The sequence below is a fragment of the Notechis scutatus genome, chromosome 4 (assembly GCF_049901735.1).
Source record: "Notechis scutatus isolate UNSWTSFEM ecotype Mainland chromosome 4, rNotScu1.2, whole genome shotgun sequence".
Taxonomy (NCBI): Eukaryota; Metazoa; Chordata; class Lepidosauria; order Squamata; family Elapidae; genus Notechis; species Notechis scutatus.
The window spans coordinates 163,122,581-163,146,574 of NC_142012.1; the positions used below are offsets into that span (position 1 = coordinate 163,122,581).

Below are 23,994 nucleotides of genomic sequence, written 5' to 3' on the forward strand. Positions count from 1 at the left end.
ATGTAATGGGCAGCAGTGGCAAACTCCACATCATTTGGAGGACGCTATTGTGATCCCCTTCCTGGTTTGAAAGTGGACTCCACTGTGCCCATATATGGGAGAGGGGGCAGGACCCTCCTCAGTTGTCTGCCCAGTTGCTTCCACACGTTTTCAGTGTGGTTTATTTTGAACTTTCAGGCAAGTTGTTTGTGGCAGGTATCTGTTGCAGAGGTGCTATTCAGCAGGTTCTGACCAGTTCTGGAGAACCGGAAGCGGACATTTTGAGTAGTTCGGAGAACCGGCAAATCCCACCTCTGACTGGCCCCGCCCTCATCTATTCTCTGCCTCCTGAGTTCCAGCTGATCGGCTGGGTCTCCTTTGGTTGCCCTGCAGAGGAGAACGGAGCTGGAAAGCAGGTTAGTGGGGTGGGGAGGGAATGGGGATTTTGCAGGAACCTTCCTCAGGAGTGGGGAAGGAATGGGGATTTTACAGTATCCTTCCCTACCACGCCCACCAAGCCACACCCACAGAACCGGTAGTAAACATTTTTGAATCCCACCACTGATCTATTGGCTTTTAAAAGCTCACAATATGGAAATTTTTCTTCCTAAAGGTGTTTCTAAGGGCCAGACATCTGGGAAGATAACATTTGCAGCCTGGGAAAAAGAAATGCCCAAAGTTTGAGGCCGGTCGACATAACTTCGTACCTGACGGTGCTTGCTTGTCTCCTAACTAGCTCAATAACCTTGCCTGGGTTTTCCACACTGGAATCCAACAGGATAAAGAGCTGCCGTGGATATCCCCGGCGGAGGGGCTGTCCCAAACTCCAATTCAGAGCAGCAAGGAGGCTGGTGCCACTCACATCAGCCCGTAGCTTCTGAATATATTCGCAGGCCAGTCTCACGGTGTCCTGAGGAGATAATAAACAGCTTACAGAGACAATATAAGGCAGGGGTCTCCAGCTTTGGCAACTTTTAAGATTTGTGGACTTCAACTCCCAGAGGCTGAGGAACTCTGGTGTCAGGATTCCGGCAGTTACCCCAATTAAATCATGAGTCTGTTCTAGCCTGTTGCTAGACCTGTTCATTCCAAAATAAATGAAGCCCAGCTAGGCTATTTTTACCCTTTACCCAATATGCAGTGGATTTAAGTTACCAGGCAGAGAATTCAAAGTTACCCACAAGATTTGATTATCCTTGAATTACACCGTCTTCGGTCCGATCTAAGTATAGTATATAAAATCATACATTGCAATGTCCTACCTGTCAACGAATACTTCAGCTTCAACCATAACAATACAAGAGCACACAAGAGATACAAACTCAAGGTTAACTGCACCAAACTTGATTGCAGGAAATAAGACTTCAGCAACAGAGTAGTCAATGTCTGGAATACTCTACCTGACTCTGTGGTTTCTTCCCCAAACCCCAAAAACTTTAACCTTAGACTGTCTACTATTGACCTCCCCCCTTTCCTAAGAGGTCTGTAGGGGGCATGCATAAGCGCACCAACGTGCCTACCGTCCCTGTCCTATTGTTTCTTTTATTTTTCTTATATGTACCCATTTCATGTATTCATAACTATGTATATTCTTATACTTATTATCTTGTAAGCAATTGACAAATCAAATAAATAAATATAAATAAATAAATCCTAATCAAAGGGTTGGTTGCTAGGTTGATCAGACTGCTGAGAGAGAAGATTTGCAATGGGGCAGGACATTCTTCCTGTAAACCATAGCAAGCCAGCAGCAACTGGCCAAGAACAGTGGTCACCAACTGGTGAGCCATGGCTCACTGGTGGTCCACAAGAAAATTTTGGTGGTCCGTAGAGAAATGTCACTCCCAAAGCAATTAATTAATAGACCTCTGTGTGTGTGTATTTGTGTGTGTGTTTTGTGTGTGTGTGTGAGAGAGAGAGAGGGAGGGAGGGAGGGAGGGAGAAAATGAGAACATCACAGCCTCCGATCTCTCTCTCTCTCTCTCTCTCTCTCTCTCTCTCTCTCTCCAACATCAGCAGGCCACTGTCAGTCAAAATTCATATTAGTGGTCCGCGGGATTTAAAATTATGAGTTTGGTGGCCCCTGAGGTCCAAAAGGTTGGTGACCCCTGTCCTAGACTGTCCTAGAACAGTCACGGAGAGTTCTGCCAAATTTAACGAATTCCCAGCGCAGCCCTGGGGTGATTCTGCCACCTCGGAGTAGGTACTCACACTGTTACAAGGCTTGCTCATCTTGAAGGCAGGCCTGATGTTGGGGCCAAAGCCTGTCACGTTCAACAATGTGCTGGAAGGAAGGCTCTTCATGGCCACTACCAGAGCATCCTGCACAGGAAAGAGGGAGAGAAAGTCAAGGTTATCATGCAGGTGTATTTCTTGTCCTTCCTGCAGGAGATCAAGGTGGCCTCCGTAGCCTTCTTTATCCCCCACCATGACAAGCATATGAAAGAAGCTGGGCTGAAAGGGAGCAACTTGCCCAAAGCGACTTGGAGATTTCTAGCCAAGGGAAGACCTAGATCTTCCTGATACTAATTCACTTTCAAGGATAGAAGCAACCTAGAACTGAGGAGACATTTTTCCTGATCAAACAATTAATCAGTGGAATGAGTTGCCTTCAGAAGTTGTGAGTACTCCAACACTAGAGGTTTTTAGAAGAGACTGGACAACCATTTATTTGAAATGGTACAGGGGTTCCTGTTTGAGGAGGAGTCCAAGGGACTCCAAGATCCCTTTCAACTATGTTATCCTGAGAATCCACATTTCTCTTCAATACTATCTCCAGAAGTTGTGGATGCTCCAACACTGGAAGTTTTTAAGAAAAGATTGGATAACCATTTGTCTGAAATGGAACAGGGTTTCTTGTTTAAGCAGGGGGTTGGACTAGAAGACCTCCAAGGTCCCTTCCAACTCTTGTTATCCTATCCTATCCTATCCTATCCTATCCTACTATGCAACCCTCATTCTGGAGCACTCACTGTAATTAATTAATTTAATTTCAATCCCTGCCCAACCTAAGCAAGTGACTCCACGCATCAAACAATCATACTGCAGGGAGATACAAATATTGTACCAGATGCAAATTATTTTCTCAATTCCATGTCATATGGCAGCACCTGGCTGCCTTGCTTGACCTCATAAGGTTAAGGAGAGCCAAACCTGGCTAGTAATTGAAAGTGAGCTTATCAGAAAAGTCTAGACCAGACCAGGCAGATATGTTGAAAAAAACATTGTGGAAGACAACATTGGCAAAGCATTTCTGTACTTGTTGCTAAGAAAACCTAAAGTGAAAATTGACTCCCAAGGAAAACTGGCCTTACTCTTCACATTAACACCTGGACTCCAATTTTGCAGTCCAGGCCAAGTCCCTCACTTCTGAGTTAGAAAAAAAGTCCTATCATATTTAGTATTTTTTTCTTTAAAAAAAACATGTCTGAAATTGTCCATCTGGGACATTTATTTTCTTTATTCCACAACTTCCAAAAGTTGTCATTAAGTGGTAGTGTCATGTAAGATGTCATGTAAGTGTCATCTCTTAAGAGATCTGTAGGGGGCGTGCATAAGCGCACCAACGTGCCTACCATCCCTGTCCCATTGTTTCTTTTATTTTTCTTATATGTATCCATGTATTCATAACTATGTTTTTACTTATACCTATTATCCTGTAAGCAATTGACAAACCAAATAAAATAAAAATAATTAAATAAATGAAATGTAACAGAAGGGGTAAATTATTAAATAGATGATTAAGGAATCATCGTATTAAAGAATGCCTGGCCGTGAAATTAGATTTATTCATTCCAGAAAGAAAGCAATGGGAAATCACTTCTGTTAAGTTGCTAAGACAGCTACATGGATACAATCGTGGAGTTAAGTTGAACTCAACTCAAGGGTGTCTTTATCCAATGGTATGACTCTTTTTAAAAGGCAGGTTCTCACATATCGCTAATGTAAGAATCTATTTACTTTGATCCCATCAATGCTGGAGCCACTTGCGCTTCCCGTCTGGTCAACAAGGAAGAAGATCTCCCTGGTCACTGTCTGAATGTTAGTAGAAACGCTGCTTATCTTGGGGCAGAAATTCAGCATCAGGACAGGATTGTAGAAAATGTCTTTGTGGAATCTCTTCTGGACAAAGGCAACCTAGGAGCAAGAAAAAGAAGAAAACCTGTAAAGGAGATCTTAAAATTTAAGACTTTTGTTTCCCTGATATGGACATGATCTAAAGCCCTGGGCAATTTTGAAGGACCCAAATCTCTTGGTTGCCATCAGGGAAAGTCCATCTAGCCAAGGATGTTTCCATTTGCCTCTTGGAAGTTTTTAAATAAACGTCTTTCTTTCAATCCCCTACTTTGGGGAGTTGCGTTTATTTTAAAATAGAGGCTCTGCCATTTATGTATCATGGGTAATGAGCATTGAAAGACTTATCCCTAGAATAGAATAGAATAGAATAGAATAGAATAGAATAGAATAGAATAGAATAGAATAGAATGGAATGGAATGGAATGGAATGGAATGGAATGGAATGGAATGGAATGGAATGGAATGGAATTGGAATTGGAATTGGAATTGGAATTGGAATTGGAATTGGAATGGAATGGAATAGAATAAAGTAGGAATAAAAATAGAAATTGGAATAGGAATAATATTGATTGCTTATTGTACCCTATGACTATTATTAAGTGTTGCACCTTATGATTCTTGACTCTTGACGAATGTATTTTTTCTTTTCAACTCAATTACTTACCTTCTACTGCAGACCCAGTGATTAAAACAGCAGGGCAGAGGTGGGTATTCAGCAGGTTCTGACCAGTTCTGGAGAACTGGTAGTGGAAATGTTAAGTAGTTTGGAGAACCAGCAAATACCACCTCTGACTGGCCCCGCCCCCATCTATTCTCCGCCTCCCGAGTCCCAGCTGATCGGCTGGGTCTTCTTTGGTTGCCCTGCATAGGAGAACGGAGCTGGAAAGCAGGTTAGTGGGGTGGGGAGGGGATTTTGCAGTATCCTTCCCCTGCCATGCCTACCAAGCCATGCCACCAAAGCAAGCCATGCCCACCAAGCCACGCCCACAGAACCGGTAGTAAAAACAATTGAATCCTGCCACTGCAGCTGAGGCACAGCAAACAGCTCTGCCATGCAAATCAGCTGTGCTAAAAACCCAGGAAAGAAGCACAGGAAAGAGCGCAGGTGGGCAGGCTGGCTGAGGAACGAGTGCAAGTTGTGGTGGAGGCTTCCCTTCGGCTGACCCTCCTTCTCCCTCTCCATCTCATGACCCCTGGCCCTAAACCCCTGTCAGTTGTCCCCTCCTCCTGGATCCCATTCCCACCCTGCCAGCCCTTGTGTTACCGAGGCCGGGTTGGGCCAGTGTCTCAGGGCAGAGAGCCGGTTGCGCATCTCCGTAAGTGACTGAGGCACGCCCAGCACCATAAGGGCCAGAAGAAGCTCCAGCAAGAGTGAGGCGCCGGAGAATCAGCCCTGGCCGCTTCTCCATCCCCCGCCGTCACCCTTACCTTCTCAGGCCAGGCAAGGAATGACTGGAAAGAGAGGGCAAGGGGCAGGGCCAACCAGTGGTGGTATCACCCAACAGGGAGTCTACAGCAGAGGGCCCAAAGAGCCGCATGCAGCTCCGGAGCCATGAGTTGCAGACACCCGTGCTAGGCTTTTGAGACGTATCAATATTGCTGCAATGTACATAGTGCTCACATTATGGATTGTGTCATGCCCCTGGTGGAGTCTGACTCTGAGGGAGAGGAGGAACAGCCGATAGGGAGTGAAAGTGTGGCTCCGGAGGTTGTGGAGGAGGCTGGGGAAGGGCAGAAGCCAGCTGAGCAGGCCCATCTCCTCTCCATCCTAGGGCATGCAGGGAGGAGAGGATAAGGGAGAGACATGGTCTGTTGGGGAGGAGAGGGCCTTGATCCTCTTCATGGGCTGCAGCTGTGACAACTGGATAAGAGGACGGACATGCGTACTGGTGAGTGCTGGAAACAAAGCATGGAAATATCTCTAGTTTATGGTTCCTCTCTGAGTTTGGCGTCTTTTCCAGTGTGTGTTCTGTTATCTGTGGATGTCCTCCAGCCCTTATCTTGCCTGGTTTGTGTTGTTTTTTACTCTTTATAGGCACTTTAAGTTTAAACAGCATTTTCTCCTTCTTGTAACTGCTCATGTGGGAGTTTTTTTGTCTCCAGTCAAAGATATTTGGAGCTTGGAAGCAAAGTGAAGGAATAAAAGGGGCTTTACCTGTTTTTAGTGACTGTGTTTATTTTGTATGACCCACCCTGGGTCATCACAGATTGCTTATTAACTACTGATTCTCAGACTGCGTTTCTATGGCTGCAGATATTTTTACTATCGACTACATTTTGCCATTTTAACATCTCTCTTGGCGCAAATCTAAAAATACCGCAGATCACAAAATGTTTCCTTACGATTAAAAACGCCTTACCCCCATATCTAATCTAGCTTTTCCTCTAACGTGTTAGATGAAAATGTTTTCCCTTCAGAATGATTACGGGTAGTCCTTGACTTATGGCTGAGCCCCACATTTCTGTTGCTAAGCAAGGTGGTTAAGTGTGCTGCGCAAACATTTTACAAACTTTTTTTGCCATGGTTGTTAAGCGAATCATGCAATCGTTAAGTGATTCTGGCTCCCCCCCCCCTCCGACTTCTTTAATCAGAAGACGTCTGGATAGGTTGCCAATGGCACAGAAATGGAAGGACATTTTGATCCCCCCAATGAGATGAATGGCTGCAAAATCTGATGGAGTTAGCAGAGATGGCTAAATTGACTGCTTTGATTAAAGAAAGAAAAAATACAAATACTTTCGTTTCTACACTTCTGGACTTTGTGCTTGGGGTGGTGTTCTGTCTTTAAATTGCTGGCTGAATATAAAGACAGACAGGCAAACTCTACAAAGGCTTCCATACAAAGTTTCTTTATTGGATCACAAGGCATTCTCAAGGTGTAACTCACAGTTATGTCGAGATTCATCTAATGTCCAAATCTTCGCATAGCTGACTTCCTAGTGTGAAAGTATAGTGATCTTCATCCCATAACGATGGAGCAAAGGGTAAGACACCAGCAGGTAGCTGGGGTCCAGGCAAGAGTCAAGGAAACTCACCCAACCCAACCAAAGGTCAACTCAGTGACCAATCAGGATTACAGATGTGACCACATGACATGAACTACATTTCCCATGATGCATTAACTACATTTACCATGAGGCATTCCCTTCAGGGGACAGCTCGCAATTCTCACTTAACTATCTCAATTCCCAATTAACTATATACTGTCTAGACAGCACAGGTAGGGAAAAAATGAAATTTGATTTTGGGTTTTACCAATTAGATAGATTTGTTGTTATAGAAATGGTTAGTTTCCAATGAATATGAAAAAGTAAAAAGTTGAGTGTAGATCATAATGCCTTATTTTACTGCACCAAAGGAGTCAGAAATCAATGCCATTTCTAGACAAAGTAATGTAAGGATAGATTATTTTTGAATAGATTGGTGATGATGAAATGAATGTTATAAAATAGGTTAAGTAAAAATGGGGATTTGCTCGTATAAAATGATGGAATGCTACTAACAGTCTAATAAACAAATAATAACGATAATATTATAAATATACATAGTTGATTTATAATATGGGAATGACTGTAAAGATTGTATACAAGAGATTTGTACCGACCAACACACTGTATGTAAATTGAAAGATGGTTTTATGTTTTTTGTTAATGTTTTGTTTATCTTTGTCTAAAAAATAAAAAACTTAAAAACAAAGAAATCAATGCCATAACTTTTCTTTTTCCCTTACTTTCCCCCACTATCCACTTCCCTTTTTCCTTTCCTAATTCCCTTAATATTTGCTTTTGTATTCTTTTTGTATGTCATATTATACATTAATAAAACTATTCAAAAGAAGAAAAAGCGATCACATGACCTCAGGATAGTGCAACTGTCATAGATACATGCCAGTTGTCCAGTGCCCAGAGTTTGATCACGTGACCACGGGGATGCTGCAATGGCCGTAAGTGTGAAAACCAGTCATAAGTCACTTTTTTTCAGTGATGCTGAGATTCGAACAAGTCATTAAACCAAGGGTCTCCAAACTTGGGAAGTTTAAGACTGGTGGACTTCAACTCCCAGAATTCCTGAACTAACATGACTGGAGGAAGAAGAATTCTGGGAGTTGAAGTCCACCAGTCTTAAATCTGTTGAGTTTGAAGACCCCTGCACTAAACAAACAGTAGTAAGAGTTACGACCACAACGAAGCACCAACATTTCTGTTGTGAAGTGAAACGTTTGTGAAGAGAGTTTTGCCCCATGTTACGACCTTTCTTGCCACAGCTGTTAAGTGAATCACTGCAATTGTTAAGCTAGTAACACAGTGGTAAAGAAAATCCAGCTTCCCCATTTTGACTTTTCTTGTCAGAAGGGGATCGCAAAAGGGGATCATGTGACCTTGGCAACTGTCATAAATATGAACCATTTGCCAAGCAGTCGAATATTGACTGTGACGGTGGGGATTCTGCAAAGGTGGTAACTCTGAAAAAACAGTCATAAGTCACTTGTTCAGTGCCGTTGTAATTTTGAATGGTCACAAAACAAATTGTTGTAAGTCAAGGACTACCTGTACTAAGATCCATCTCCAGAGGTTGTGACTGCTCCAACACTGGAAGATTTTAAGAAGATGTTGGATAACCATTTGTCTGAAATGGTACAGGGTTTCCTGCCTGAGCAGGGGGTTGGACTAGAAGACCTCCAAGGTCCCTTCCAACTCCGTTATTCCATTCCATTCCATTCTATTCTATTCTATTCTATTCCATTCCATTCCATTTTAATTCCATTCCATTATTCTATTCTATTCTATTCTATTCTATTCTATTCTATTCTATTCTATTCTATTCTATTCTATTCCATTCCATTCCATTCCATTTTAATTCCATTCCATTTTAATTCCATTCCATTATTCTATTCTATTCTATTCTATTCTATTCTATTCTATTCTATTCTATTCTATTCTATTCTATTCTATTCCATTCTATTCTATTCCATTCCATTCTCATTCCATTCTCATTCCATTCTATTTTAATTTTAATAGAATAGAATGGAATGGAATGGATTGGAATGGGATAGGATAGGATAGGATAGGATAGGATAGGATAGGATAGAATGTAGAATAGAATAGAATAGAATTCTTTTATTGGCCAAGGACATCCCGACTACTCGTGAGGAGGCAGCCTCATCCCTCTTGATGGGCCTGTAGCTGCCTAGTTAGCATAGCAGATGGATAGAGATGAGTGAGAGGAGAGAGAGAGAAAAATCTTTATTGGCCAAGTGTGATTGGACACACGTGGAATTTGCAAATGCTCTCAGTGTACATAAAACGGGCTTTTTAAAATGGAGAGCGTGCGCTCACCAAACTGGTTGTTACACCGGTTGAATCGCACCACAGGAAGCAACCCGTATTAAAACTGTTCTGAAGGAGGATCCATGAAGCCATCAAACTACCTTGCCCCTTTATGGACCTCGGAATAGACCTGAATATAACTTAAAGCCCCGGAGCTAGGATCATCAAGAGTTTCCAGCAGTTAAAAAAAAACCAGGTCACCCACAAACTCTGCGGGACTTTCGTTAGCGCAAATGGAAATATTACTTCCCATTTGGAGGCAGTTATTCTGCGGATGAAATAAATCAGCTCGACTAAGAACACAGATGAAGACAGATGAAGGAGGCGTGCATAAGCGCACCAACGTGCCTACCGTCCCTGTCCTATTGTTTCTCTTATTCTTTTATTTTTCATATATGTACCCATTTCATGTATTCACAACTATGTATACTCTTATACTTATTATCTTGTAAACAATTGGCAAATCAAATAAATAAATAAATAAAACAAGAGGAGGTGGGAATTGGTGCCGGTAAGCTCCATTTCCATGTGGCATTCACGCACACCTGTTGCTCATGCAAATGGAGGACATGTGCATGCATGCTGCTCGTGTAAGCAAAGATGCACATGCACACACACACATGAGCTCACCGGCTATTTCCACGGCCCAGTTGCAAACTCCTCATAGCCCACATGTGGGCTGTGGCCCATAGGTTGGGGACTCCTGATCTAAGGAACTGCTGGTGTGTCTTGATCATTCAAATCTATCTATACCAAATATACATGATCTGGACAAAACAGACATTCCCCCCCCCCACCAAAAAAAAACCTTTCTTACCTGTCTCTCTCCATCAGTGTCTTTTTTGGCAATCCGTGCATAATCCCAGCGGTTCCTTATGTGTGCCTCATATTCACCATAAGTCATGGCTCCATCTTCAATAATTAGGTGGGGATGATGAGGTTCTTCAGGGGGAAAAATGAGGAAGATACCCAACAGTCAGAATAATTCAGTCGTATCAGAATAATAGAGTTGAAAAGGACCTTGGAGGTCTTCTAGTCCAACCCCCTGCTCAAGCAAGAGACCCTATATCCGTGATGGTGAACCTATGGCATGCGTGCCACAGGTGGCACGCAGAGCCATTGGTGCCGGCACGCGAGCCGCAGGCAAACTTACCTCACTGCGCATGCGCGTGCTTCACAGCTGATTTTTTTTGGCTGGTTTGAGGCCTTTTTTTAGCCTCCCAGAGGCTTGAAAAAAGCCTCTGCAGGCCGAATAGGCCCGTTTCGTCACTTCCTGTAATACCAGAAGTGACAAAACGGGCCTATTTGGCCTGCAGAAGATTTTTTCAAGGCTCTGGGAGGCCGAAAAAGGCCTCAAACCAGCTGAAAATCAGCTGTGAGGCGCAGTGCAGGTAAGGGGAGTGGTGGCAAGGGTTGTGTGTGTGAGGGTGATTGTGCGCGCATGCACAGGGGGGTGCATTGCCTTCTGGGTGCTGGCACGTGAGCGCACGAGCACCAGTGCACGCACAATTTTTGGCACAGGAGTCCACTGCCTATACCATTTCAGATAGGTAGCTGTCTAGCCTCTTAAAAACCTCCAGTGATGGAGCATCCCACAACCTCTGGAGTCAAGCTGTTCCACGGGTTGCTTGTTCTAACTGTCAGGAAATTCCTCCTTATTTCCAAGTTGTCTATTGTTCAGTTCATTGTTTACCACTTTGGGCTAAGAGACGTCAGTTTAAAATTCCTTTCCAGAAGGTTAAGGGAGATGACACTATTGTTATATTTGTTTTAAAAAGTAAAAGTGACTTGGAACCATACTGTTAACGTAACTATAGATGTATATAATTTGTTGAATATTGCAAGTATGACCATTAATATAGAATCTATAATTAAAGCAGGGATGTTGAGAACACTGAGACTGATATAAAATAGTATATGAAAATATTGAACAATTATGATTGATAATATATATTAATGTTAAATCTTGTAAGAAAGCTAATAATATCAATGTGAAACTATTGTTATATTTGTTTTAAAAAGTAAAAGTAAAAGTGACTTGGAACCATACTGTTACCATAACTATAGATATATATAATTTGTTGAATATTGCAAATATGACTATTAATATAGAATCTATAATTTTTTTAATCTATAACCTCGCCAGAGCGCGAGACAAACGCTGAAGAAAAAGAAGAAGAAGAATATAGAATCTATAATTAAATCAGGGATGTTGAGAACACTGAGACTGATATAAAATAGTATATGAAAATATTGAATAATTATGATTGATAATATGTAAATCAATGTAAGAAAACTAATAATGTCAATGTGAAGCTACTGTCATGTTTGTTTTAAAAAGTAAAGTGACCATACTGCTAATGTAATGAGATACAGATATATAATTAGTTGAACATTGCAAATATGGATATTAATATAGAATTCGATAAAAGAAGTGATTAATTTAAGATTGATAATATGTATTAATATCAAATGATGTAAGAAAATTAATAATATTAATGTGAAATTATTGTCGTGTTTGCTTCAAAATGTAAAACACCCTGGAAACCACACTGTTCACATAATGATGTGTTTATAGAAATTAAAAAATGAAGAACTTTAAAAAACAGGAATGGCTAAAAGGAGTGGTTTAAGAACAGCCTCAGTCTCAGGAGACCACAGAAAATTTGAACCAGTCCTTGCCTTTTCTACCCTGTCTATTCCAGAAATTGTTATTGTGGGAAGAAAATAAGGGGAGGAAATGCTTTGTATGCTACTCTGAGATCTTGATGGAAAAGCAGGATACTTGTATCTCTAATAAATAAAACAGTGATATGTTGAAAAGACATACAGGTAGTCCTTGACTTACAACCATTCATTTAGTGACTGCTCAAAGTTGCGACTGCACTGAAAAAACTGACTTATGACCATTTTCCACACTTATAACCATTGCAGCATCCCTGTGGTCATGTGGTCCCTGTGGTCATGCTTACAACTGACTCATATTTATAACGTTTTCAGTGTCCCTGGGGTCATGTGATCCCCTTTTGTGACCTTCTGACAAGCCAATGGGGAAGCCAGATTCACTTTACAACGGTGTTACTAATTTAACACCTGATGTGATGAGCTTAAACAACTGTGGGAAGACAGGGCATTAAAAAGGGGCAAAACTCATTTAACTATCTCACAGTTAAATGTGAGATAGTTAAACAGAAATTTTGGGCTCAATTTTAGTCATAAATCAATAAAAGCATTCAGTGATATTGTTTTTATAATATGGGTTGTTCTCGAGTCATTCGTTCGGCCACTGTTCAAAGTTATGATGGTGCCGAAGGAAGGGACTTAGGACCAGTTCTCAAAATCCAGTAAGATTTTTGGGTAGGTAATTTGGGTTAATGAAGGTGTCAGCTTTGGAAGCCATATTAGCCCCAGAAGCTTCCATGCTGCCACATTCTTGAGCCTGGGAAGATGGGAGGGGGGAATTTCATGGAGCATATGTGGTTAGACATAATAGCATTCTTCTTTAGAGTCAAGGTCATGTTGTTCCCGCACCTGGCTGAGGAGGAGTAGAGAGGACGTCTCAAGTTGAGACTAAGGGTGATTAGAGCATGTGATGGAATGATGGGAGCAGGGGGTGGATTTGTAATATTTTACTTTTCGGAGAGAAACCTGGGACTTTCAAGATTCAGGTTTTCCCAGATGTGCCAGTTTACTACTCTAATAAAAAGGAACTTTGAGAACATGTCTGATTCGGAGTTATTTGTTGGAGTCGAGTTTTTCTGGAACGCTGACAGAAGGAAAAGGTTTGGGAACTGTGTGATGATCCGGGACGTGGCACAAAGGCAACACAGTCAGATAAGCAATAAGAGTCCCTTTATTATCTCCAACTTTGCCCCCAATGTCCAGGTTACCTTCGGGCTGGAGAAAAACTACAGCCTTTGACTGTAGAAAACTCAATCCAAAACAAGGTACACACAAACTGTAACTTAAAATCCAAACAAACCAAACTGAAGTAATTAGTTTGGCAGGGCAGGGGCAGGGATTGCAAACTTGAAAGCATGGCAAAACTCACACAGTTGGGAAGACGCCAGGAACACAGATAAGTCACAACAATACAAGAAAAAGTCACATTTGCTCCCAACAGCTGATTGCACGCAGCTTGCCTTTTTTATATACTGTGTTCCCAGCTGCAGCTAATGAAGGGAATCAGGGCCCTTTCCTCTGCCGTAAGCTTGGCAACCCTTGTTGCTCTCTTCTCCATTCTTCCCTGCATGCCGTAGGATGCTGGTGGGCCTGGGTCTTCCTCTGAATTCCCTCTCCCTTGTTCTACCTCTTCCCTGCTCTGCCTAGCCAGACTTTCCCATTCCCCAGTTGCTTCCACAGCCAATGGAGCCACACTCCCATTCCCTGCCAGCTGTTCGGCTTCCTCCTCCGAGTCAGTTTCCAACAGGGGCATGACACACTTGCCTTAGTTGCTATAACTTGCTTAGACTGATTTTGAAGGATCTCTTACCAGAAGGATGTAAGATGATTTCCAGGTTCTTGTCATAACTGTGCTTATCTGCCAAGGTAATGCATATCGTTGATGCTGAATTGGCGTATGGATTGGCATCAGCTCGAAGAGTGTGAGATGGGCTTTCTAGTCCTGCAGCAATGAAGGAAGAGAAGAAAATTAAGTTGCTGAAATGTCACTTAGTTGAAAACTGAAAAGGTCAAGGTTTCCCTATCCAGTCATGTCTGACTCTAGGGCACAGTGTTCATATCTTTTCTTGGCCAGTATTGTCCAAAGATAATTTCTGTGGTCATATGGCCAGCATGACTATCCACCAAAGGTGTATGGTCCGCTGTTACCTTCCCATCAAAGTGGTCCGTATTAATTTACTGTACTCGCATTTGCATGCTTTCAAATTGCTACGTCAGCAGGAGCTGGAGCAAGTAACAGGAGCTCACCCCATTGCAGAGAGCTTAGATCTCAAACACCAGGCTGTCAGCTCTCCAGCTGACAAGCTCAGCATCTTTAACTGCTGATCCATCATGCCCTTTCAACTCTCAGGTGGAAAATAGTCACTCCTTGTTTACTCCATGAGCAACACTTGATTCACACAACAGCACAAGTGTTGATTTGTAAGTATCAAAAATTTTACTACAACACTGGCAGGGGTGGGATTCAAAAATCGCAGCAACCGGTTCGTTGCCCGGTTGCTGGGTGGGTGTGGCCATGGTGGGCGTGGCATACCAAAACTTTCTGTTTCTGGCTTCCGGTGTGCCTCCAGAGCCCAGGGAGGCTGTTTTCGCCCTCTCAAGGGTCCGGAGGCTTCTCCCAGGCATCTGGGAGGGTGAAAACAGCCTCCCCTGGGCTCTGGAGGCCCACTGGAAGCTGGAAACAGGCCCGTTTCTGGACTTCCAGAAGGCCTGTTTTTCCCCCTCCCAGAGCCTCAACGCGGACCCTGCACTTATCTCCATCGAAAATGGGCCACATGGAGACTCCTGGGAGGGGAGGGGAGGGGTGGGCAGGGCCAGCCAGTGGGTTGAGATACTGGTTCGGTGAACCAGATGTAACTTTAACATCCGTTTTCACCCGAAGTGGTCCAAACCGGTAGAATACCACCCCTGAACACTGGTAATATACACTGCTCAAAAAAATAAAGGGAACACAAAAATAAGACATCCTAGATCTGAATGAATGAAATATTCTTATTAAATACTTTGTTCATTACATAGTTGAATGTGCTGACAACAAACTCACACAAAAATTATCAATGGAAATCAAATTTAGCAACCCATGGAGGTCTGGATTTGGAGTTACACTCAAAATTAAAGTGGAAAAAAACACTACAGGCTGATCCAACTTTGATGTAATGTCCTTAAAACAAGTCAAAATGAGGCTCAGTAGTGTGTGTGGCCTCCACGTGCCTGTATGACCTCCCTACAACGCCTGGGCATGCTCCTGATGAGGTGGCGGATGGTCTCCTGAGGGATCTCCTCCCACACCTGGACAGTCTGTGGTGCAATGGGGCGTTGCTGGATGGAGCGAGACATGATGTCCCAGATGTGCTCAATTGGATTCAGGTCTGGGGAATGGGCGGGCCAGTCCATAGCATCAATGTCTTCATCTTGCAGGAACTGCTGACACACTCCAGCCACTTGAGGTCTAGCATTGTCATGCATTAGGAGGAACCCAGGGCCAACCGCACCAGCATGTGGTCTCACAAGGGGTCTGAGGATCTCATCTCAGTACCTAATGGCAGTCAGGCTACCTCTGGCGAGCACATGGAGGGCTGTGCAGCCCCCTAAAGAAATGCTACCCCACACCATTACTGACCCACTGCCAAACCGGTCATGCTGGAGGATGTTGCAGGCAGCAGAACGTTCTCCACGGCGTCTCCAGACCCTGTCACGTCTGTCACATGTGCTCAGTGTGAACCTGCTTTCATCTGTGAAGAGCACAGGGCACCAGTGGCGAATTTGCCAATCTTGGTGTTCTCTGGCAAATGCCAAACGTCCTGCACGGTGTTGGACTGTAAGCACAACCCCCACCTGTGGACGTTGGGCCCTCATACCACCCTCATGGAGTCTGTTTCTGACCGTTTGAGCAGCCACATGCACATTTGTGGCCCGCTGGAGGTCATTTTGCAGGGCTCTGGCAGTGCTCCTCCTGTCCCTCCTTGCACAAAGGCAGAGGTAGCAGTCCTGATGCTGGGTTGTTGCCCTCCTACGGCCTCCTCCACGTCTCCTGATGTACTGGCCTGTCTCCTGGTAGCGCCTCCATGCTCTGAACACTACACTGACAGACACAGCAAACCTTCTTACCACAGCTCGTATTGATGTGCCATCTTGGATGAGCTGCACTACCTGAGCCACTTGTGTGGGTTGTAGTCTCCGTCTCATGCTACCACTAGAGTGAAAGCACCACCAGCATTCAAAAGTGACCAAACCATCAGCCAGAAAGCATAGGAACCGAGAAGTGGTCTGTGGTCACCACCTGCAGAACCACTCCTTTATTGGGGATGTCTTGCTAACTGCCTCTGCTTTCTATTCCATTTGCACAACAGCATTTGAAATTGATTGTCAATCAGTGTTGCTACCTAAGTGGACAGTTTGATTTCACAGAAGTGTGACTGACTTGGAGTTAATGGTGTTGTTTAAGTGTTCCCTTTATTTTTTTTAGCAGTGTATAAACCAGCCACAGTGTTTTCATGGAATGGAATAAATTCTCAAGCTAACATTGCAGCCTTTTTTTTTTACATTTTTATGTTCAAGCCACAAAGAAGCCGTCCCTTAGTTTAGAAGTACAGTACATTTTGATTAAATTGAAGCATGGTGAGATCATCTTTCAAAGACCTGGGACTCCAGCCAATTCCTAATGGGATTACTTCTTTCTAGATCTGAAAATATATGTTCCGAACTCTCAGAAGTGGCTTTCACGTCCTCTCTTCGCTTGTTTCTTTCTCCCCTGCATATATCATCCTTTCATGAGATAGTACAGACTCAGCAATGAAATTTTTTTAAAAAATCCTGCTTATGAAAAAGAACTTTCCTCTCTTCTGTCCCATTTTCAGTGAGCTACTCCATGTGACTTCCAGCCCTCGACTTACAGCCTTTTATTTAGTGACAACAACACTGAAAAAAAATTATTATAACCATTTTTCACCCCTATGACCATTGTCACATCCACATGGTCATGTGATCAAAATTCGGACAGTTGGGCATGTGACTTGTATTTATGATGGTTGCAATGTCCTGGGGTCATGCGACCCCTTTTTGCCAAATTCCCACTGTCTACAGAAATTTACCCATGTAGTATTGCTATTACCCAGTGTTTCCCCGAAAATAAGACCGGGTCTTATATTAATTTTTGCTCTAAAAGACACATTAGGTCTTATTTTTCCAGTTAGGTCTTATTTTCAGGGAAATACGGTATTAATCACGTTCATCTGGGTGACAATCTTAACTGGAGCTTATTTTGGAGGTAGGGCTTATATTATGAGCATCATGCTAAGTGCTTATTTTCCAGTTGGGTCTTATTTTGAGGAAGACACGTATCCTTGTCATCTTTTCCTCTTACTCAACTTTCCTACTACCTTGTCCTGTAAGTATCTTTATGATTTATCTCTTGTTCTTTGTATCTTACAATTTCTGATTGTTTCTTATGATTTATGATCTATAACTTACCACTTTGTTCTTTATACGTACACTGAGAGCTTATACAATTCCTTATGTGTCCAATCACACTTGGCCATTAACGAATATTCCTAGAGATTATGCTTTCTGACACGCAAAATCAAGGGAGAATCCAGATTCACTTTACAACAGTGTTACTAGCTTAACAAGATGCAGTGCTGTTATCTTGTCTAATCATTCACTAGGCGGTGTTACTTCACTCAGTCTCCCACGTTCTGTCCCAGATACCTTTACAAGAAGAGACCTCACCCTGTACAGATATTGTTAGGGGAAGAATGCCCTTAAGGGTAAGTGCTAGAGCCCACTGTAACTACATAGCCCAAAAGGCGTTAAGAGTTGTTAACCTAATCCTACGTAGCTTTTTCTCTGGTAATATCACACTACTAACTAGAGCATACAAAACATTTGCTAAACCAATACTTGAATAAAGCTCATCAGTCTGGAACCCGCATTACGTATCTGATATAAATACAGTTGAGAAAGTCCAGAAATATTTCACAAGAAGAGTTCTCCACTCCTCGACTTGTTGCAGAATACCTTATGCTACCAGACTTGAAATTCTAGACCTAGACAACCTAGAACTATGCTGCCTTCGGTCTGATCTAAGTATAGTATATAAAATCATACATTGCAATGTCCTACCTGTCAGTGAATACTTCAGCTTCAACCATAACAATACAAGAGCACACAATAGATACAAACTCAAGGTAAACCGCACCAAACTTGATTGCAGGAAATACAACTTCATCAACCGAGTGGTCAATGTCTGGAATACTCTACCTGACTCTGTGGTTTCTTTCCCAAACCCCAAAAACTTTAATCTTAGGCTGTCTACTATTGACCTCACCCCCTTCCTAAGAAGTCTGTAGGGGGCGTGCATAAGTGCACCAACGTGCCTACTATCCCTGTCCTATTGTTTCTTTTATTTTTCTTATATGTATCCATTTCATGTATTCATAACTATGCTGATACTTATATCTGTTATCTTGTAAGCGATTGACAAACCAAATAAATAAATAAGTAAAATAAATAAAAAAGGTCTAAGTCAGAGAATAAAGCTATTTTCGTAATCCTTATTTTGCCTAGCCCTAGTCCAGTGATGACTAATCTTTTCCTCGTCTGGTGCCAAAAGTGCCTGCATCCATAATGCAATGTGCATGCAACCTCCCCTGCGCATGCGATGGCATCTCCCATGCATGCATCTCCCCCCGCGCATGCGCAACAGATACCCAACAATCAGCTGGCTGGCGGGGGGCATGCGCGCATGCGCAGTGGGTTTGTTCTGGGTGACCTCTCGCGTGCCGGCAGAAATGGCTCTGCGTGCCACTTCCGGCACGCATGCCATAGGTTCGCCATCATGGCCCTAACCTTTGATGTGAAGGGTACCCATTTTTGAAGAACATCTTCCCGATTACCCAAGGGTCAATGTTTCACCCAAAGTCCACCCATGACATAAACCACGTTTTTATTATGGGTAGTCCTTGACGGATCACGACAGTTTGAGTCCAAACTTTCTGTCGTTAAATGAAGCGGTTGTTAAGAGAGCTTTGTTCCATTTTACGACCTTTCTTGCCACACTGTTAAGTGAATCACTGCAGTTGTTAAGTTAGCAACATGGCTGTTACGTGAATCTGGCTTCCCCATTTGACTTTGCTTGGCAGAAAGTCTCAAAGAGCGAACACCTGACCCCGGGACACTGCAATCGTCATAAATATGAGTCCGTTGCCAAGTGTATGAATTTTGACCATGTGACCATGGGGATGTTGCAATGGTCGTGTGAAAAATGGCCCTACGTCACTTTTCTCAGTGCCGCTGTAACTTTGAACTATTACTAAAAGAAATGTTATAAGTCGGGGACTGTCTGAACACTGACTAAAATTCAGGACTGGACCTCGTTATAATTTGGACAGGAGACCAATAGGAACCAATAACCTTAAGGGTAATTCTAAGAACTTTCCTAATCTCTTTGAAGATGCATTCCAAAAGCCAAACTTGAGAAAACAGAAGCCCATATCCTACCTGCCAGCAAACACGGTCCATTAACCAACATCTCGAAGCTGAACTCGTAGGGGAAGGGATTGTAAACATCACCTCTGAAGATGTCAGGGTCACTGGGAGGCGTATGAAAAGACGGATCGCTCTTCAGACTAGCAGAGCCAAAACAACTCGTGGAGCTAAAGCAGAAGAAAAATGTCACACTGCTGACTACCATATCCCAACCCCATTTGCCCTGTGAAACTGATAAATGTTTGTTAGGAGATAAGACATATTTCAAAGTCTCTTCAGAAGTTTTTTCAAAGCCTCTTCAAAAGTCATTTTCTCAGGGGAGGAGAAAGAAGGAAAGAAGGAAGGAAGGAAGGAAGGAAGGAAGGAAAGGAAGAGAGGGGGTGGGTGGGAAGGAAGGAAGATGGAAAAATAGGAAGGAAAGCTTTTGAAAGTGAATATCACCAGAAGAGTTTTATTGTTTCAATAAAACTTGCCCATTTACTTTGATTTCAATATTGTGAAAATTACAGGAGGAAAAAAAAAACCTGGAGAGATATTATCTGAAGTAATCTGGGAAACCATGAATGATGCATTTGGGGGGGGTAGGAAGCGACAGGGTTTTACAGTATGGTAAACAATATAACGCAACCTGACCAATATGACTAAATCTTATAGAGATTTGGGGGTAAAATGGCAGGCAAACAAAAATATTTGAGCAAATGTTTGTTTGGGGATGTCTTACAAAGGTAGATTTTTTTTTTAAAAAACTTGCCCATTATGATTTAATATTCATGAAAATTACAGAGGAAACCAAAAAGCCCCAATGAACTTGGAGAGATATTATTAAGTAATTAAGGATTGAAACCATGACATATAGCACTTTGTTTGGGGGGTTTACAGGAAGTTTACAGTGTTTTACAGTTAGGGTTCACATAACCAATATTTAACACGTCAACCTGACCAATATGACTAAATCTTATAGAGATTTGGGGGTAAAATGGCAGGCAAACAAAAATATTTGAGAACAAATGTGCAGATTAAGAAAATATGCTCATTATAATATAAAGGTCAGATGTTTCTTACAAAAGTAGTTTTTTTTTAACAAACTCCATAAAAAAACACTGGTGGGAGAGCTAAATATTAGTACAACTCACTTAAACATGCTCATGATTATATTTTTGGGGTATTGTGCTTGTAATATTTCACTCTCTTTCCTTGATGTTTTCTTCTTACTTGGTTATCAAAGTGTCCTCCCTATTGGATGCATACAGTCCTCAAAGGGGACAGCTCCCCAAGAGGTCAATATTGACCCCCTCCCAAATATTTTTTTACAATATATATATATATATATATATATATATATATATATATATATATATATATCTTCCTAGCCTCTCTCTCTATATGAAAGAGCTCAGCCTCGCTCGGAGCGTTTGGCGGAAGCACCACGAGTTTGCAGTCGGAGAGGAGCGGCAGCGAAAAGGAGCGCGGCGGCGCGGCAGGATGCTGCAAGTCAGGACCTTGCATTGAAGCAGCCGGGGCATGTAGCCACCTCCCTCCAGGCTTGAAGTTTGCCTTTTGTTGTTGGTACGTTCAGAGCGCTCCTGTGGCCGCCTTCCCTTTGCCTTCAGTAAAGTGAATTATTTTAAAAACCTCCGCTCATCCCGCCAGGGCGGCGGCAGAGCCGTGCACAGGCTGGGCAGAACCAGGAAACACCCGCGGCTCGCCCGGCTCTGCTCAGCTCGCACGGCCTGATAGGATGAGCGGAGGTTTTTAAAATAATTCCTTTACCATCGAAGGCGAAAAACAAAGGCGCCACAAGCCTGGCAAGTGTCTCCCTCAGGGCTCCGGTTGCAGGGAGGAGCCCCTGACTGGCTGCCACGTGGCTCAATACGCCCGCGCGTTGTGCGTTGTAACGCCACGACAGCAAGGAGTAAGGAGAGTGCGGTGGCGGAAGGTCTCCCGAACATCCAAGCTGCGCCGCCCGCCCACCCGAGGATGCAAGGGGGGGATGAAGTCTCACCCGAAAGACGATCTTCGGGTTTTTGTCAAAAATAAGGCCCGGCCTTATTATGTGAGAAACATCAGTATTTTTTGGGGTATTGTGCTTGTAATATTTCACTCTCTTCTTTCCTTGATGTTTTCTTTTTACTTGGTTATCAAAATGTCCTCCCTATTGGATGCATAGAGTCCTCAAAGGGGACAGCTCCCCAAGAGGTCAATATTGACCCCCTCCCAAATATTTTTTTTACTATATATATATATATATATATATATATTGTTCTGTACTATACATTTGCATTCTTGTAAATACCCGTTCCTGATTGGCCAAGGCGCGCGCGACCCGATTGGCGGGCGAGCCTCGCCGATTGGCCTGCTGAGAATCTCCCGCGATTGGAGGAAACCGATCACGGGAGATTTAAAGCGGTGTCATTGGCTGCGGCTCGGCGGCTAGATCCATATAAGCCGCCGCGCCCGAGCCAAGCCAAGCCGATCTTAAATAAAATAAAGAGCTGAAGTCACTGAACCTAGCGTCTTCCTTCCGATCGGGAACATAACATATATATATATATATCCACTGTTATTTGTAGTATTATTGGTTACAATAGCATGTGTTTAAAATTCCATATAACTTGGAATGATACATCCAGTTTTGGTCACCATGATACAAAAAAGATATTGAGACTCTAGAAAGAGTGCAGAGAAGAGCAACAAAGATGATTAGGTGACTGGACGCTAAAACATATAACAAACGGTTGCAGGAATTGGGTACGTCTAGTTTAATGAAGAGAAGGATCAGGGCAGGATGACATGATAGGAGTATTCCAGTATTTGAGGGTCTGCCAACAAAAAGAGGGGGTCAACCTATTCTCCAAAGGACCTGAAGGCAAGACAAGAAAATGAATGGAAACTAAGGAAAGAAGCAACCTAGAACTAAGAAGAAATTTCCTGACATTTAGACAATTAATCAGGGGAACAACTTGCCTTCAGAAGCTGTCGATGCTGGAGTTTTTAAAGAAGAGACTGGACAACCATTTGTCTGAAATGGTATAGGGTTTCCTATATGAGAAGGGGATTGGACTAGACGACCTCCAAGGTCCCTTCTAACTCTGTTATTCTGTTATATAAAGAACGGTTGCAGAAACTGGTCTAAGTCTAAGAAGGAGAAGGACTAGAGCAGTGATGGCTAACCTTTTTGGGCTCCTGTGCCTAAAATTGTATGCATGCTCGCACTCGCATGCCAGCACCCAGAAGGCAATGCATGCGCCCCCATGCTCCCTATGCATGCATGCACAATCCCCACCCACCCCCGCTGCCCCCTTACCTGCACTGCACCTCACAGCTGATTTTGGGGCGGTTTGATGCCTTTTTCGAAAGAAAGGCTTCTGCAGGCTTTGCAGGCCGAAAACTAGCCCCGTTTCATCACTTCCGGTATTTTCAGAAAAACAGGAAGTGATGAAACGGGGCTAGTTTTCGGCCTGCAGAAGCCTTCTTCAAGCCTTTGGGAGGCCACAAAAGGCCTCAAACTGGCTGAAAATCAGCTGTGAGGCGCGTGCATGCATAGTGAGGTAAGTTTGCCTGCAGCTCACGTACCGGCACAAATGGCTCTGCATGCCACCTGTGGCGTGCGTACCATAGGTTCGCCATCACAGGCCTAGGGTATCGCAAAGCTGGCTGGGGAATTCTGGGAGTTTGAAGTCCATGCATCTTAAAGCTGCCAAGGTTGTGAAACACTGCATAGAGTGTCTGGCTTACCTATATTATCTACATTATCTTCATTCGTGACATAGATGAGGGAATAGAAGGGGAACTTACCAAATTTGCAGATGATACTAAACTGGCAGGAATAGCTAACACCCAAGAAGATAGGCTCAAGATCCAGATGGATCTTGACAGAATAGAACACTGGGTCATATCTAAGAAAATGAAATTCAGTGTAGAGAAAAGTAAAGTCCTACACTTTGGCAAGAAAAACCAAAAGTGCACATATAGACTGGGTGAAACCAGGCTCAATAGCGTTAACTGTGAGAGGGATCTTGGAGTCTTAGTGGACAACCAGCTAAATATGAGTCAGCAGTGTGCAGCAGCCGCCAAAAAAACCAATACAATCCTTAGTTGCATTAACCTAGGGATACAATCAAGATCAAGTGAGGTACTAATACCACTCTATAAAGGCTTAGTAAGACCACACCTAGAGTACTGCATCCAGTTTTGGTCACCACACTATAAAAAATGTTGAGACTGTAGAAAAAGTACAGAGAAGACCAACCAGGATAATTCGGGGACTGGAGGCTAAAATATATGATGAATGGTTACAGGGACTGGACATGACTAGTGTAGTGAAGAGAAAGACTGGGAAGACATAATAGAAGTGTGCCAATATTTGAGGGGCTGCCACAGAGAGGAGGAAGGGGTGAAGCTATTTTCTAAAGTGCCTGTAAGGCCAGATAAGGAACAATGGAT

The 23,994-nt window shown here is 43.0% G+C and overlaps 1 protein-coding gene across 2 annotated transcripts in view; it reads right to left on the minus strand.

Annotated features, from left to right (window-relative positions):
* VWA5B2 (von Willebrand factor A domain containing 5B2) overlaps positions 1–23,994 on the minus strand; it is an 84,663-nt gene that overhangs the window by 39,057 nt on the left and 21,612 nt on the right. For both annotated transcript variants that reach the window (XM_087965495.1, XM_087965494.1), the window contains exons 5-10: positions 19,564–19,718; positions 13,877–14,008; positions 10,202–10,326; positions 3,940–4,116; positions 2,191–2,301; positions 687–889 (exon numbers count right to left, since the gene is read on the minus strand). In XM_087965495.1, the coding sequence (XP_087821621.1) occupies positions 687–889; positions 2,191–2,301; positions 3,940–4,116; positions 10,202–10,326; positions 13,877–14,008; positions 19,564–19,718 (903 nt within the window). The remainder of the gene's footprint in view (positions 1–686; positions 890–2,190; positions 2,302–3,939; positions 4,117–10,201; positions 10,327–13,876; positions 14,009–19,563; positions 19,719–23,994) is intronic.